This window comes from Papaver somniferum, chromosome 5, assembly GCF_003573695.1.
Source record: "Papaver somniferum cultivar HN1 chromosome 5, ASM357369v1, whole genome shotgun sequence".
NCBI classification, from domain to species: domain Eukaryota; kingdom Viridiplantae; phylum Streptophyta; class Magnoliopsida; order Ranunculales; family Papaveraceae; genus Papaver; species Papaver somniferum.
The window spans coordinates 64427448-64445675 of NC_039362.1; the positions used below are offsets into that span (position 1 = coordinate 64427448).

At 35.8% G+C, this 18228-nt stretch overlaps 1 protein-coding gene and 1 long non-coding RNA gene across 2 annotated transcripts; one reads left to right on the plus strand and one right to left on the minus strand.

Annotated features, from left to right (window-relative positions):
• Window positions 1-565: 565 nt before the first annotated feature.
• LOC113277471 lies at window positions 566-3013 on the plus strand. Its single transcript, XR_003324948.1, has 3 exons — window positions 566-758; window positions 1532-1748; window positions 2799-3013. It is a non-coding gene; the product is annotated as an uncharacterized LOC113277471 (long non-coding RNA).
• Window positions 3014-15594: 12581 nt separating this feature from the next.
• LOC113281738 (eukaryotic translation initiation factor 5A) lies at window positions 15595-17754 on the minus strand. Its single transcript, XM_026530559.1, has 4 exons — window positions 17451-17754; window positions 16499-16621; window positions 16289-16420; window positions 15595-15898 (listed from the first exon to the last, which is right to left on the minus strand). Exons 1-4 carry the CDS (start codon window positions 17571-17573, stop codon window positions 15794-15796), a joined length of 483 nt encoding a protein of 160 aa, XP_026386344.1. The 5' UTR covers window positions 17574-17754; the 3' UTR covers window positions 15595-15793.
• Window positions 17755-18228: the final 474 nt, after the last annotated feature.

Here is an 18228-nt window from a genome sequence, read left to right on the forward strand (position 1 = left end):
TTCGATAAGTGCTTTAGTTTTGACAAATCTTTGCCTTGATCTGTTTCCTAGCACCTCGTAGTTCGTACTTTAGTTGGAGATAAAGAGTCTTTACCCTGATCGAATTACTTAGATTAGATCAATTTATTGTTGAACTACCTAGGCAGGAATATATTTCTTTTGTTTAGAAGTTTTGTAGAACCTACTAGTGCCAGCTTCCTTATCCCGCTTTTCTTCCGTCCATGTATTGATTTTGTGCTTATATCCTCAACCTAAGATTTCAGTTTTGTGAGAACTAGGAATTACCAATAGGTACCATTATAGTGTTCTTAGTTAGTGGCAGGTCCACCCACTAAAGCCCACTAATCAGAGGTGCATAATTAAAAGAAAACATGAAAACGGACCAAATTTTTTAAGCCCAGATCCTGCACACGTGTGGGATATACTACGCGCATTTTTAAAATTCCCAAAACACCCTTATGTATATAAAAGCAGGGTAACTAAATTTCATTTCACTTTTTTGTTTTCATTTTAATTTCTCATATCCAAACCGGGAGAGCTGCTAGAAGAGAATTTTTTTTTTAGGTTTTCATCGCCGAATCCGAGAATTATTTCGATTTTGTTTGATTAACCGAGATTTAGTTAGTTTTAATGTTGTTTTATTTTATTTTAAGCTATTTAGATCTTGATTTTCACTGTAATGGAGAAATTCAATTGAGATACGTACATGAAGTTGTTGCTACCTACAGATCAAGATGATCAACAAAGAATCAGTCAAGGTATGTGGTGTATATTTTATTCTTAGGTTGATTATTCAACTCATCTCAATCTGTTGTTGGAGATCATTATAGATCTTAGTTTTTATTTATTGATGGTAGTACACATAAATCTTAGTTTTAGGTTTATTTTTGTTTTGGTTTGTTTTTTATGAATCTTGATCGTAATTACTCAATTTTTTGGTTAGATTATGGTGTTTTTAACATATTTGAACTATCGCTTTGATTATCTTGTTGTTTTCGCTTCTTTATTTTATCAAATTCGTGCTTGTTTGTTATTTCAGGGGTATTATCCAGCAGTACATATGTTGCATACTGATACAAATTGCTTTTGATTCTGTTTTATTTTTAGTTTTATCTTATCACTTGTTATTGTTCGATCCATAAGTACATATCTTCGATACTGAAATAAGACTCTCTCGATTCCGTTTTTTTGATATATTCATTACATATGGTTGTTTTTTAGTTCATGAATTAGCAGTACATATGTGTCATACTGATACAAACTGCTTTTGATACTGTTTTATTTCTTAGTTTTACCACTTGTTGTTTGATCCATAGGTACATATATGCGTTACTGAAATAATACTCTCTCGATTATTATTTGTTTGTTCGTTTTTTTTTGTAAATGATGTCTATAATTTCTTTGATCAGCTTATGCAGTGGGTAAGCGTATTATATAGTTGATATAGAATCACTGAAATGTGGTTTTTAAGCGATTTTGTCCTGGAATCAAAATCAGCTAATGTTCCGGCAGGTCCTATGTTTTATTGCAGATAAATCATATTGTATATACGATGCACTGCAGAAAAATCACAGTATATATACGCTGCACTGCTGAACAATCATAACTTAAAAGCAGCACTCCATATAAAATCGCAGTGCATAAACTATGTATTGACAAGTGGGTGAAGGAAAGTGCATAAAAGCAGTACATAAAAGCATCACTCCAGAGGAAAGGCAAGCTTGAAGTCCAAAATAATCTCTGAAGAGGTGAGAATTTCTCTTGTGACTTGCTTAAGTTTATTGAGAATCTCTCTGAACAAAGAATCCTTAAATTTTATACAATTATTCATTACAGTTTAAGTTTATTGAGCAAGTGGTCACCATATAAATTGAGTGCATATTTGATGTATTGAGCATGATTATGAAAGATTGTATACGTTAAACTTTGTTAGTTGATATAGTTTTCTAGTGATAAGAAACTAGCAATGTCATTGGTTCTTAAATAATAAAACCACTATTGATATTGAAACTTTAGAAATGTTGGGGATTGGAAATTAATTTTAAATGCCCTTCCACCGAATTGTTGAGCATATTTGTTGTTACCATTTTTTCAAATGGACAGTACCTATGTTTTTGCTAAACCAAATTTAGACGGAACATATCATCTATTCTCTACTGAAAACTCAATTTTCACGTAGAAACATATAGATTTTCTTATCTAAAGGGCAGTTCTTATTTGACAAAGAACCAATTATGGAGCAGGAGAAGAATGGTTAGGTTGTGGATGGGTTTTCCACTAGCAAGGACCACTGCTATTTTGATACATGATTACGATACATAAGCGAAGTACTGAAATATGTATTGTATTTCTCATTTTTTACTGCATTCTCATGCATTTATAGTGTGTTTGATGGAGTGCGTAATCAGTGCACTGTATTTTCATTTTTTTTATGTATTATGATGATGGAATGAACTAATACTCATTTATATCTGTTGTTCATCATGGTCGTGTTAATATTGTTATGTTTTGGTCACATTTACAGGTTCAAGATATTTAGTTCTAATCCAAACACTAGGAAATTTTTAAGTATACCATCTATGTTCTGCAGATTAACTAGTTTTGTTTTTAGTATAACATTTATGTACTGCAAATTCATAGTGTCTAACATACGTAGACTCATATATGTAAGCATAAACATGGGTTTTTAATCAGTATGGAAGTTATGTACCGAAAATTCTGAGTCTTTTTCCGGTTTCTATTAGTGTTGCTTTTTAGTTTCTGAGAGTATATCATATATGTACCGTTATATTTTGCAGGTTTATTATCCTCTAGCATATGCTTAGTTTCTGGAGAAGACGTTACACTAGTTCCTGAAGAAGATGTTGCTTCTTGGTCCTCTTCAAATAAGGATAATCTCATGATGTTTGATTTCTTATGATAACACATTTTTTGTTTGGATGAATACATGTTTATACATGTGCATGGTAAAACTAAAGCTCATGAGGATCTGCATACTACAAGTCTTATTAATGCATGCATATAATTTCATCTTTTTAGCTTGATTATTTGAACCAATGATAAGTGGTTTAGTTCTTATATGTGCGGGTTAGAGAGTATAAAGTTGATTGACTACTATTGTAGGCTTTATCTTGGTTGCAGCATGACTTGCTGAGATAGAGAAACCCAAGTTGCATCTGACATGTAGTGGTCTCTAATACCACCAAAGTATGTCTCATTGGTCTCCATGTCTGCATATTGATACTCATTTTTATCTGCTGTTCATCATGGTTGTGTCAATATTGTTAGGTTTTGGTCACATTTACAGGTTTAAGATGTCTAGTTCTAATCTAAACACTAGGAACTTTTTGAATATACCATTTATGTTCTGCAAATTCACATTTACAGGTTCAAGAGTTTAACGCACATAGACTCATATATGTAAGTATAAGCATGGTTTTTTAATCAGTATGTAAGTTATGTACTGAACATTCTGAGTTTTTTTTTCCGGTTTCAGTTAGTGTAGATTTTTAGTTTCTGAGGGTATATCATATATGCACTGTTATATTTTCTTTAGTAGCTGAATTTTACATGAAATAATGCTCTGGTGTTGGTTGTTGTCCATGAAAGGCAATCGATGGTGCTAAACAAGTTAAACCGGGATTTGGGAAGAGCAATTTCATTGTTCTGGGAACTATAGAAGGGTAACTTGTGAAATTATGGAGGAAAGCCTTGCATACCTGGAGTTAAAAGTGAATGAAAGTGTTTTCAGTCATTATTTTTCTTTTAGTGCATCCATTATGCACTCACTTTCTCAGTATGTATCAGATGTACTGATTTTTTGGTTGTATGTGAAGTACTTGAAATTAGTATGTAATAAACCAACACGCCTTGGTTTTTGCTCAAGCTTATGTAATTTTTTATTTATTTCTTTTCATTGCATCTATTGCTAATTTTGAAGTTTCCATTGTACACTTTTTTTTTGTAGTACAACCAATATACATTTTTTTTTTGCAGTACAACCAATATATACTGAATTTAAACTTTTTGTAGTACAATCAATATATACTCTATTATTTTTGAGTAGAACAAATACTAACTGAATTTAAACCAGTACATGTAATTATAGACTTGAACTAATTAAAGCAGTGCAGCAGATATACACTGAAATTTATCACACACATACATTGAGTGATCACCATAAATTAATGCTCAGATGTAAATTTATTTGAGTTTTAACTGTGTTTTTTATAACCAATATACATTGTAGTATTTTTTTCATAGTACAACTAATATACACTGCTAGTATTGAGCACCTTTACTTCCATAAGAATGTGGCTTTACTTCCATAAGTGTCCAATGCTTGAAGGGAGGTCCGCGAATGACGATGCTTCGTCTATCTTTTGTAATTGCGCATCACTCAAAGTATATCCACTCAATCTAATGTTGGCTACTAAAATATGTAAGTCTTTGAGTCCAGATCTATACAACTTCGTACCAGGTTTTGGCACAACCTTCCCTACAAAAATTTAGTTAATTTTATTTCAGTATAGCATTTATGCACTGCACAATCATCATGTCTGAAACACAATCATATATGGAAGCATAAACAATGTTACTTAAACACAATCATATATGGTTATTCAACAGTTTTTGAGTTATGTGTACTGAAAAACCTACATGCAAGAAACACAAACAATCTTATATAGAAGCATAATCAATGTTACATAATCAGTACTGGCCTTATGTACTGCATACTCATATGCCTAAAACACCCAAAATCACATGTGAAAGCATAATAATGGTTACTATTCAGTATGTGAGTTATGTACTTGATGTTCATAGGGCTTAAATCCAATGAAAGCATAAAAGACTTATCTCTTAAGTACTAGAGATATGTAATGGTGGATCATTATCTCATCAACCAAAAATAATAAACAACATATTGATTTTTTTGAGTATATAAACAATATAGTGATTTTTTACCTCGGTATTGTATATATGTACTGGTGGATCTATGTGTCAGAAAACAATAAAAACACACCGCGTGTCACTTTGATTGTTATTCAATCAGTTTTTGAGTTATGTACCCACAAATCTATATGTCAGAAAACACAAACTACAAACACAAACACTAAACGCATATCACTTATGATGATTTTCATCAGATTTTGAGTTATGTACCTCTGATTAAACAGTCAAAATCCAAAAAAAAACATCTTATACGCAGTGATGTATCATATTGGTTAAAATAAATTAGGTTTTTCCCGTACATCATATATATACTTCTGATTCATACCTTTTTCTGCTACTGATTTCGATACTCTTTTTTTGTTTGTTTGTTTTTTGCTCGCTTATTTGGTTTTTTGTGTTGGTGATTCTTCATAATCATCTTCTTCTTATATAGGAGCAGTACTATCTTCGTAGATTTAGAAAAAAAATCTTGATTCAATATGGAAAATCGAAATCTAAGTTTAGAGTTTAGAGTTTTGGTTTCTCAAAGATCGGAATCTAGGTTTTTGGTTTGTGATTCCTTGATTGAATCACAAGAATTCTCTTAGAATAGAGAAGGGAAAGGAAAAACGAAGAGAGACGAAGATAGAAGGTGCTTTTGCTAACCAGTGGGTTCGAACTTCGAATAGAGAGAAGACGTTCACACGTATCATGGAGGGGCAGCCAGGTCTTTTCCATCGTATGGACCTAAGAATAATATTAATTTTCGGTTGGACCCAGGAATAAATAACTATTTGGACCTAGGACCAAACAAGAAAATTTCCTTGTGAGAACGGGATTTCAGAGAGTTATATCCTTTGTTCCCTTTGGACTCATTTCCATGGGCTAACCTCAATCGCACCTAAAATAAGGTTCTGACCTCACAGATGATTGTGCGAGAAAAATGAGTTCCTAATTAATTAACCAAAGTAACACTTTTTTATGTTCTGGTACTCTCATGTGTTTTAGAGTTTATGTTCTGGTTCTCTCAAAGTAACACTTTATGTTCCTAATAAGTGGTTGTCTGTTAAGGTTTCAATGACTCGTATACCAAACTATAACGATGCCAAAAATCAGTTTGATAGTGGGAAATGTGGGTGTTATAGGGAGGTATTGTACCCATGAAAAGCTTAGGGGTAAACAATGGTTCCCTAAATATGTGAAAACTTTGTAGATTACCGGTGTTTCATATAAATTGTGGGCAACGGATTGCTCTGTTAATGTTGATGGTTGGGTTATTTGATGTAGATAGCATGTGGGTGTGACTCCACTTTAGATCGAGCTACGATTTAAGCTGCATAAATAAGTTGCGAGTCTCACACTAATTCTTTACGATGTGGCATAACTGGTACGACACATACAGTAATGTTATGAGAGTAATTATTATTATTTGCTATTTCACCGGTGACTGAAGTGTCAAATATGTAATGCTTGGAGGACTAAAAAGTGCAATAAATAGGTGTTGCTTTTAGTGTATGCTAATGCAGGGTTAGCTATAGGTAAGTCAAAATGGGGGTCGTTTTTGTGTGAAGTTAAAGGTGCATGTTTAAGCTGGTTAGAGGTTCGCTAATACTAAAGTAGTCTCGTGGTAATTCTGGCTACTCATATTATTTTGCCATTAAGGGTCCGTTTTCTTTTTACCAGTTGGAAGTGTTAAATATTTTGTCAACCATCTATATATTTTTTTAACTAGTAATTTTATTAAATGCTTTGTTTAGCTTAAATATTTGTTTGGCGATGTTATTTGAATTCCATTGGATTATTTTACCAAGGTTATAAGCGTGCAAAAAACTACTATTAGTTCAGGAAACCGTGACAGTGGAGCACTTTAGCATACAAATCGCATTTTCGATCGAAAAATATATTTTTTTTAGATGGACCGCTGAAGTATGCACTTATTTCGAACGCGCGATTGGGGGATACTTAAACTAATTGGGATATATAAATTACTTTCCCCAACCAACAGTGTTTGCTAAAGGGTGTTTTATGGGGGCAAAATACTAAAATACCCTTCCCTCAAACTAAAAATCAAAAAACTTAAAATCAAAAAAAAAAATCATATCTCCCATTTCCTTTCAAATTCTAAATTTTTTCCACCCTTTCAGATTCTCTTCTCCTTCTCTGCCGGCTCCTCACTTTGAAAACATTTTTTTCTTTTTATATTCGGAAGTGATGAAGATCATGCCGGTAGTGATGAAGACCATGCGGGAAGTGATGAAGACCATGCCGATAGTGATGAAGACCATGCCGGAAGTGATGAAAACATGTCGGTAGTGATGAAGACCATGCGGGTAGTGATGAAGACCATGCCGGAAGTGATGAAGACCATGCCGGTAGTGAAGACCATGTCGGAAATTATTATTTTTTACATCGTCGAAAATGATGAAGACCATACCGGAAAATGGTGTCGGCATGCTTGGTAACTAACATTCAATACCGTAACTAAATGACGACATGCTCGGTAGAAATATATCAATGCCCGAAGTCAAGTGGAAAAAAAATCAATTTTTTGAATACTTTACATCATGTGCCAGCAAAGAAATTTAAGCAACATACTATGCCGTTAGTAGTATCGGCATGCTCGAGAATTAACTAACTGTGTCGGCAGTGGACTGATTAAAACCAGGAAAAAAATCAAAATGGAATAGGTCGAACACATCCGGGAGGGGCTACGCTCCCTCGGACCCCCTGGATAGCGGTAGGTAAAAAACAACTTTTGTACCGGCATAGTTTTTTGGTTGAATACTATGCCGACTTGAATTTCAAAATGGAGGATAAGCTCGGTGCCAGCATGGACGTGGTATGAATACCATGCCGGTATGGATGCTTCCGGCATTGTATTCATACCACGTCCATGCCGGCACCGAGCTTTTTCAGCTGTAAAAATGGTGGATTCAAAGAAAAAAATCAAATTTTCAACCTCGTAGCAGCAATTCTCTCTTCACAATCATCCTCCATTTTCACCAAAAAAAATTCCCTCTCAAATACTTTTTCCCTCCTTCTACTCTCACCTCACTCATCCAAATACAAATAAAAATACACACTAATCATGTAACAAATACTTAAGATTTCTCCTAATTAAAATTAAACATTAAACCTGATTAATGAGGGTGGATTATGAATTTTATAAAATATTTAAATAAGGGGTGATCCTGATTTGATATTTAAATCCAGTTTTTGTCATTTTCCTCTATCCCCCAATTAGTTTTAGTATCCCACAATCGCGCGTTCCTTATTTCCTTTATCTATTATCTTTAATTTTTCTTTCACAAATTCTTTGTATTTATTCTCGGGACCGGCCTGCGCATCGATGGATTTTCCATTTTTTAAAGATTTCTTTTAAAATTAGAAATTCTTTATCAACTTCATTAAATAATATTAAATTATTTTTGGATTAATGTGATTATGCTCCATACAATAACCTGATTTCCATTTGTTGGCTTGACAGTTTGAGTGTGTAAAATGGTACATGAGTAAGACGCATTTTGGATTTTAGGGGGCCGACCTAGAATTCAAAATGGGGTGTTATAAGAAGGCTGGTCGAGTTTGTTGTTGTTCTTGAAGTTGGTTGTGAATTGTATTTGAAATGAAGGATCCCAACTAAGAGTACAATACCTAGAAAGGATGGGACGAAGATCATGCCAAAGGTTAGCATTAAAGGTATATGAACCTTATATCCATAAATCATCAAGCGATGATCAGACACGAAGGATGTCCTCGGAACAACTTGGTAAGGGTGAAACGAGTTGTTCTACATATCAGAACTACACTAAGGGTACCAGACACGCTACAAGTGCTAATGAGATATTGCACGATGCTGGGAAGGCTCAACATGATGTTGGTATGGTCCAACAATGAAACATCAATCACTTATTGTGAAGTAAGGCACACACCAAGAAGAAGATATCTTCTAGATTGATGTAGATTGATGTGTAGATCAACGGAGAGCCGGTATTGGCGATGGCTGATACCAGTGCTACTAAGTCCTTTATTCGTCCAGACATTGGATTAGTATTGAACTTAACAGTCACTAGCGCGGCTAGCACCATCAAGGCTGTTAACTCAGGAACACAAACCAATCGAGGGAAAGTTCGCAGTGCGGATGTTCAAGTTGCAAAATGGAAAGGAAAAATATATTTTCTAGTGATGGTCATGGATGATTACTCCTACCAGCATGTGGGTTGCGTCTCGATAGGCTGACGGCCAGTGTAAAAAAAATTCGCATCTTTGGAGATAAGATCGTTACGCTGTTTATCTCTGCTCGACCTGGTACTTGCTACTGGAAAAGAACTTTGGTTTTGGTTTTGGTCATGGATGATTATGAATTTATATTGGGCATGGATTTATTTTGCGCGGCGAAGGCGTCGCCATTACCTCATAGAGATTGGATATTAATTAAGCATCCTCAATGCCCATGATTTGTCCCAAGGGTGAGACAAAGCGATGAACCAGACAAGACACTTTCCTAGGCGTGTTGGTTGAGATCAAACCAGGAAAGGTAGTAGAAGTTGAAGATGGGATAGTTGAGGTCTTAGAAGAGTTTACATACACGATGCCTGCAGAACTACCTAAGTCGCTACCGCCATGGCATAAGATCAATCATATAATTGAGTTGGTGTCAGGGGAAATGCCGCCTGCACAAGCACCATATCGTATGTCATCGTTAGAAGTTGAGGAAATGTGCAAGCAGATTTCTGAATTGCCGGAGGCAGGTTATATACAACCATCTAAAGCTCTATTTAGTGCTCCGGTTCTGTTCCAAAAGAAGCAAGATGGCTCGCTCCATATGTGCGTAGACTATAGAGATTTGAATAAGATAACTGTGAAAAACAAGTACCCAATTCCTCTAGTAGACGAATTGTTTGACAGATTATACAAGGCTAAGTTCTTCACCAAGTTGGATTTGCGCTCAAGTTGTTACCAAGTGTGCATAGCAGAAGGAGATGAACCAAAGACTACAATGGTAACCAAGTATAGCTCGTCTCAGTACCGTGTAAATCCATCCGGCTTGACAAATGGTCCTGCAACATTTTGCAACTTGATGAATGACGTATTTCCTGAATATATTGACCGCTTTGTAGTAGTATACTTGGACGACATAATTATTTACATTGAGACTTTTTAAGAGCATGCGATGCATCTTCCTTAAGTGTTTTCAAATCTTAAGGAAGTGAGTATGTATGTGAAGAAGGAAAAGTGTGAGTTTTCCCTGACTACGATAACTTTCCCTAGCCAGTGATATCGCATGGGTGCGTGCATATGGACCAAAAAAAAGGTACAAGCCATTATGGATTGGCCCGAGCCAAATAAATTAGGAGAACTTCGTTCTTTCTTTGGTTTATCTAACTAGTACCGGCGTTTCATAGTTGGTTATTCAAAGAAAGTAACCGCTTTGACAAATTTGTTGAGGAAGGACAAATCTTGAGCATGGACTGACAAATGTCGGTTATCGTTCGATGCATTAAAAGAAGCAGTCTCGACAGAACTGGTTCTCCGCTTGCATAACTTTGCATTGATGCTTCAGACAGGTTCTAGGGGAAGTCTTGGTGCAAGATAGCCATCTGGTAGCTTATGAGAGTCGTAAGCTTAATGATGCTTAAGGGAGATAAACAGTGCATGAGAAATGGATGTTGGCAGTGATACATTTCCTAAGAACATGGCGTCATTATATGTTGGGAACTTATTTCATCATAAGGACAAACAATATGGCCATGACGTTCTTTACCATCAAGAAGAAACTTTCCCTGAAAAAAGCAAGGTGCCAGGAATTTTTGAGCGAGTTCGATTACAAGTTCGAACATAATCTAGGAAGGCTTAATTTTGTGCCATATGCGTTGAGCAGAAAGTTGATAGAAGAATATGTTGCGGCATTGACCACGATTGAGGCCGAGTTGTTGCCTCAAATCAAAGATGGAGAATGATCAGGCATGTGTGGGCCTTACTAAACAGATATGTGATGAGATCGTTCGTCGATATTGGATAGATGATGGAGTCATCTATGCCAAAGGAGGGAAGATTTATGTATCCAATTCAGGTGGATTGAGAAGGGAACTCTTGCGAGAGACGCATGATTCCATTTGGGCTGGTCATCCAGGCATGGAACAGATGCATACTTTGGTAGCTCGTTCCTATTACTGGCCAAAGATGGAAGAAGATGTTGAGTTGTATATGAGGACTTTTTTAGTGTATCAATTGGATAATACGGAAAGGAGAAATGTATCAGGGTTTTTACAGTCTTTGTTGATTCCAGAAAAGCAATGAAAATGCTTGTCGATGGACTTTATCAATGGGATTCCGGAGGTGCAAGACTTTAGCTCGATAATGGTCATCGTTGATCTCTTTTCGAAGTATGCTACATTCATTCCCTATACCCATTCTTGTAATGCATACTTTGCAGCGGATCTGTTCTCCAAGAATGTAGTGAAGTATTGGGGACTTCCTCAAGATATTATGAGTGATAGAGACTCACGGTTTACATGCAGGTTTTGGACTGCCTTGTTCGGATTGCTTGGGTCTGAACTAAAGTTTTATACTAGCAATCATCCCCAAACCGATGGTCAGACAGAGAGGATAAATGCATTGTTAGAAGATTATTTACGTCATTATGCGACTGCAAGCCAGGGAAATTGGGTGTCGTGATGGATATGACCCAATTTTGTTACAATTTTCACAAGAGTTCATCAATGGAGTTGAGTCCGAGTTAGCAACATGACAACAACCATTAACCCCTCATGAAGTACCAAAGGCTAAGAATCAAGGTTCCTGTCCAGTAGCATATTGCTATTCAAGGTCAAAAACGGAGATGACTAAGCAAGCGCCCAACAGTTTATTCAAGGAAGTGAGAAGGATGAAGAAGTATGTTGATTTACGTCGTAGAGATGTGGAATTTGAGGTGGGAGATATGGTATTGTTGAAGCTAACACCCCGAATTTTGAAGAAGATTTCTAGCAAGACAGTGCATAAAAGCCTAATTCCAAGGTAAGATGGTCCTTTTGAAGTGATGAAAAGAATTGGTAAGGTGGCTTACAGACTCGTTTTGCCGGAACAATTGAAAGTGCATCTCACTCTTCATGTCGGCTTCTTGAAAAAGTATCATCTCGATTTGCTGGACACTTCGAGACAACAAGCGAAGCGTGCACCACCAGTAATCATATCGCATTTTGACAAGCAAGTAGATTGATGATCGAGTTGAGGGGAAAAGCAAGAAGAATGTGAGAACTTATTATTTGGTAAAGTGGCATGGTTTACCAAACTCCGAAGCTTTTTGGGAGAAGGATACTAGATTGTGGGAATTTGAAGAACAAATTTTGACTTACCTACAGCAAAAAGAATCGACGAGGGCGTCGAGTTCAGTTGGTGGGGGAGGTCTATGACTGTTCGATCAAGCGGCCTAGTAATAAAGCGCCAAGCTGGCGCAATACTTACAACATGGCATAGGCCAAAGATGCATGGTGCATCAGGGGTTGCAAGATAGGCCAACGCATGGACCAAATAGGGTTTGGACATAGCCAAAGATGCGAGTTTAGCATCAAGAGGTGCTAAAAGAGTTTGGCACATAGCCTTGTGCATGAGGCATGCAGAGCTGCAAACAAGACTTGCATTAACACACTTGCATTATTCGGAGATTGATGTACAACTATTATGGTCGTACTTTGGCTGGTTTAAGCTATCATGGCGCAGCAAAGCTGGATGACATGTGTCAGGCACATGGCCTTGACTGTTACAAGTTGGTTACACGATTTGGTGTTTGCTTTATGCTTTCTAAAAGACTAAAAACCACCTCTATGACCGTAGGAAGGAAGTTAGGCAAGTTGGCACGGTTGGCCAACTGCCTTGTAAAGCAAATCCATAATTGCTAGTTAGTTATTTGTCTATAGCTTTTGTAAGACTATAAAAGTTTGATCTAAGAATTTGCGTAATTCCAAGTGTGCAGTAATAATAATAATAAGGTTCCAAGTGTGCAGTAATAATAATAATAAGGCTTCGGCCAAGATTAAACCAAAATGTGCAGTATAAGGCTTAGGCCAAGATTAAACCGAAGTGTGCAGTAACAATAAGGCTTCCGCCAAGATTAAACCGAAGTTCTGTTTATAGTTAAGAAGCGAAATCAGGGAAGAAAAGTCAAGAAGCGAATTGCCTAAGCGTGAATTGACTGGTACTAAAATTGTCCAAGTGTGACTGGTACTGAAATTGGCCAAGTGAAAATCAACTGGTACTGTGCCTTGCGAGTTACTCAATGGTCTGTTTCATTTGGCAACCACGAGAGTACGTAGCAAAGATGGGTTCAAGAATACAAGACGAGGCATAAAGTGGAACCTTCCCTAAGAAAGAAGAAACACCGTAAGTATTAAATAACAGATGGGTTGGAAAGCCCACAAGAATAATATCCAACATCATGATCAACAAGAAGAGCAGTGAAATACATTGTTTCTTCTTCCATCCCTATCAAAAAAGAAGGCTGTTTTTAGGCATACCTAAAACTTTTTAGGCATACAAAGTAAAGACAAAAAGGGATGTCAAATAACAAAATCAGAGAGCCCCTTAACCAAATCTTTTTATAATGATAAATCTGCCCTTTATGTATTAGTGTTAATAATCTGGATTAGTGATTAAATATTTTTTTTAGTGATTAAGATAATTTTCAGAATTATAAGGTTTGTTTGTGTAGATGATAAATTTTGGGGGGGAAATTTTTTTATTGAGAAGGAGAAGGAGAAAGTGAGAAAAAAAAATTCTTGATTCAACAGAGGATGAGAAGGGTCATTCTTCATACAAAAAACCTAGGAAAATACATATCAACTACAACAATGATTCCCAAATGGCTAATTTCTTAGATTATGAAAATGATTTTACACAAACTCAAGCTCAAGCTCAAACTCAAACACGAACTCAATATGATGCGTTTTATGAGTCAAATCCATATGATGAAACATTGATGAGGAACCCAATGCTTCTAGTACACAGGTACACTTCTATATTATGCTTAATCTCACTTTTATAGCTCGAAATTGATCAGGAAGAGGTTCGGCTTACATCTGTGAGCCGAACCAATCCCTTGATGAACAGTTCGGCTAGCTGAAACTGTTTAGGTATGCGCCGAACATATATTTTCCACTTCGAACCCATTTGCTAGACACTAGTTCGGCTTGTATAAAATTTTCCTAGCAAGCCGAACCTATTCCCGAGAGTTCTGGAATAAAAAATGTTAATGGTTCGGCTTATGTAATGAAAATCGTATGAGTCGAACATAACATTAAAAATCGTTTGGTACAAAATTTGTTGATTGTTCGGCACATATTTAGAATATCGTATAAGCCGAAACCTCTGTATGTACAGGATTCGGCACATTATATGATTATCGCATAAGCCGAATCTAACTATTAGTTTTTCCTTCTTTGTATTGAACCTTGTGATATTCTTTGTAGATCACGTTTGTCGTACTTGTACCGATGCCCCATGAAAATGAAGTCAACTATATTAGGCAACGATTGTTACAAACGCTACGTCGGAACAAGTTCCACATTCAACCCACTAAAATCAAGTAGATTTTATCTTCATCTTCGAGAGAATGAAAATACGAAGATAACGCAAAAAGAATGAGGTCATTCCGACATCGGACGAAGAAGTTATGATCAAAACAAGATCGAAAGAATTGAGGCTACAGAGGGAAGTTCGGCTGATAACTCATCAACATGAGTCAGCCGAACCTAAAGCCTATAAATCAATATTTTCGAAGCGTTTACAGAGATATGTTCGGCTTGAAAGTGATCTTATCGGGTTAGCCGAATCTAACACTGTATTAACCACCTGGGAAGTTCGGCTATCGTTTATAAATGAATTATCAGCCGAACTGTTCATAAGCACTTTCAGAACGAAGAACAGTGAACAGTTCGGCTCATAATTCATCTCGCTAATCAGCCGAACTTCGTTCTGTAACCACAACAAGTTCTAGTTTTTTTCTCAATTAATCATATTTCATCAATCAAGAACAATAAAAAAACAATAAAATAAGAGAGGGTTTATAGAAAATACATTCTAATCATCATTTTAGGAGTTGGTTCTTCATTCCGTTGAATTTATGCGTCTGATCCTTCAATTTCTTCGTGTTATTTTTGTAGTTGTATTTCCTTGTGCCAGTTATTTTTGTAGTTGTGTTTGATCAACGATCATCCTTCAATTTCTTCGTGTTATTTTTGTAGTTGTATTTCCTTGTGCCAGTTATTTTTGTAGTTGTGTTTGATCAACGATAAAATTTTTGTAGTTGTGTTTGGTCAACGATCAAATTTTACGATTTCCTTGTGCCGGTTATTTTTGTAGTTGTGTTTGATCAACGATCAAATTTTACGATTAAACTTCCCCGATCAAATTTCTTGTCGATGGTTGGGATCGGGTAGAGAAGAAGAGAAGATGTTCAAATTTAAAACTGATTTTGATTTTTGGTTTTTAAATTAAGAATAAAGGTAATTTAATAATATATATTGTTTAAGGGTATATAGGTCATTGCATACCCATTAGACACCCCTTATAAACACACCCTAGTTGGGAAAATAAAGTTGTATGCCTAGAAAGTTTTAGGTATGCCTAAAAACAGCCTTCTCAAGAAAAGGTATTCTTGTGATAATGTGTGTCTAAAGCAAACCAAACCCATCAAAATTAAAATAAAGAAAAGAAAACATCCCATGAAAAACTAATAATTATATGATCGTCTGCCTAAAACAGAAAGATAGGAGTAATAATAGCCACTCATTAACTTAAGCTCACATCTTCTCTCCATATGAAGTAACAAACAGAGACTGCAGTAATAAAGTCCAAGAGTTCTTCTCTATTTGGATCCAGAAATGTCCTTGACAGCACAGATCTGCTCCTCTCCCATGGCAGACATAACAGACAACACAAGGTCTTTTCCCTCTGCAAAACCTTCTTTGATCTGCATCAATTTCGAATAACAAAATTTAGTCACTAGGATTTAAAAATGAAAAGTAAGCAACCATACAGATGCATTTACTGCACTGAAACACATCTGAAGGGCAATCATATCTGTTAATATCTAATATTCTACTGCAGCAAAGACTATTTATAAGAAAACCAAAGATGAAGCCGCTTAACTAAAAGTTCCTTGAAGTAAAAAAAAATGGATCATATAAACAACCAAGCATGCAGTGGAGCACAGAGATTCAGAGAATGCAAATTCTTCACTGAGTTACACCCTACTATCCATGTTGATAGATGAAATATAAATGAAGTACTTGTCAATGACAAGACAAGCTTTCAGATGAACCAAAAATAATGAAATTTGGCCAAAAAATCAAAAACAAACCTGGGTGAGAACGACATCATCAGTGGGTAGCTTCAAATCATCCTTGGTGCCACCATTATCAGTGAGGAGACTCACAAATCCATCCTCAGAGATATCAATCAACTGGTAATCAGTACGGTTAACATGTGGAATCTGCAATGCAAGTGGATATTTCAGTTGACATATACAACCAAACATCATAGAATACAAAAGTGTATATGCAGGTCATACGTCACAATTGTGGGAAGATGGCACAATATCTTCAAGCTTCTTGCCGTTGAAAATATCAATTGCGACAAAGTGACACTTAGCATGACCGTGCTTGCCAGTTTTGGAGGTTGAAACTTCAACAACCTGTACAAAAAACACAAACTAACATTATCACCCAAAATAACTAAACCAAGGTCAAAACCTCAATACTAACAAGAATCTAGCAACCAAAAGGTGAGAAGACAAACAGAACCCTTGTTTCATAGTCTGAAACATGGATACAACAATTTTCAGGATTACAGCTGCAAGCAGAAATTCACAAACGAGACCCTAATCTCAATCAACAGTAAATCAACAGCATACTACAGAAGTTTAAACAAAAAACCCTAGTTCCAACCTCAATAATACTCAAAAGCATCAGTGACATCAGGAATAAAAGATGAAACTAATGATAAAGTTAAAATTCCATCACCTATAGAAAAGAAATTCATCACCAACACCCACAAATGTTTGAGGATAAAACAAACTACAAAAAATATACCTATTAACGCATTAAGATGGAATAAACAAATCAACTAAATTGCAAACATGTATTCAATAGAAACAGAAAATAATTTTACGTGTTCTAATAAAAACCGACAGAAAGAATCATAATAGATCTTCAAGCCAGCATGCAATTCATAATAGAAACTAAAACCCTAGCTCAAAACAAAAGCCAAAGCTATGAGATCAACAATAACCCTAACCCAAACAAACTATCTCAAATCAGGAAATCAACATAAACATAAACAATCTCAAAATCGAATACAGAACAATCATATACGAAAACATAAAAACAAACATCATTAACCACATAAAACCAATACGAAAACCCTAAACAACAAATCATAATAGATCCCAAAACAAAAACCTAAAGAGCACAAACAAACGTCAGATCTAGAGAATACAGAAGCGAAAAAGAAAGGATGCAAACCTTGCAGGCTCTGCCCTTGATAACGATATGTCCGTTCTTACGGATGGTACCAGCTTGTTGAGGGTAAGTCTTTGAAGCTCCTGAATCGGCTTTTGATTCGAAATGATGCTCTTCGTCAGACATGATGATGAAGATGAATGAGTTTCACAGAGCTTTTTCTTAAGGAGAGAAGAAGAATCGCACAGAGATAGAACTCTTGAAGAACAAAATATAGAGGCTGTGAAAGACTCTTGTATATTCTTATTATATAGATGAACCAAGAGAAAATCAATAGAGAGGAGGGGTTATCTTTCTCTCTCTCTCCTCTTTCGGGGGTATATATCCTTTTCTCTCTCTCTAGAAGCCCAAAAGTAGATTCCCCATATGACCTAGGGTTTCATAAAGCCACACGTAAAATCAGCCGTCGGATTATATATTTCTCGCGTTGTTAGTACGCTACAGATTATGATGAATGTTCCGCACGTGTGCTTTTCTTTTTCCTCTTTTTTCCTTTTATCATTTAAATGGTATTTTCGTCATTTAATAGATAAGGGTATTTTAGTCATTTAAAATCTATAAACAGGTGGTGAGATATAGACGGTTGGATTGATGTATATCTAGGTCAACCATTGTGGATCGGTACTGTCGATGTTTGATTACATAAAAGAGGAAAAAAGAATAATGGATTTTCGGAATGGGAAACAGTTTTGTTCCATTAGATGGACAAATTCAAGCAATGATTCTGATTATCATCTTTTAAGCAAATTCTTGTTCTTTTCAGAGCAGTTGTTGTAGTAGT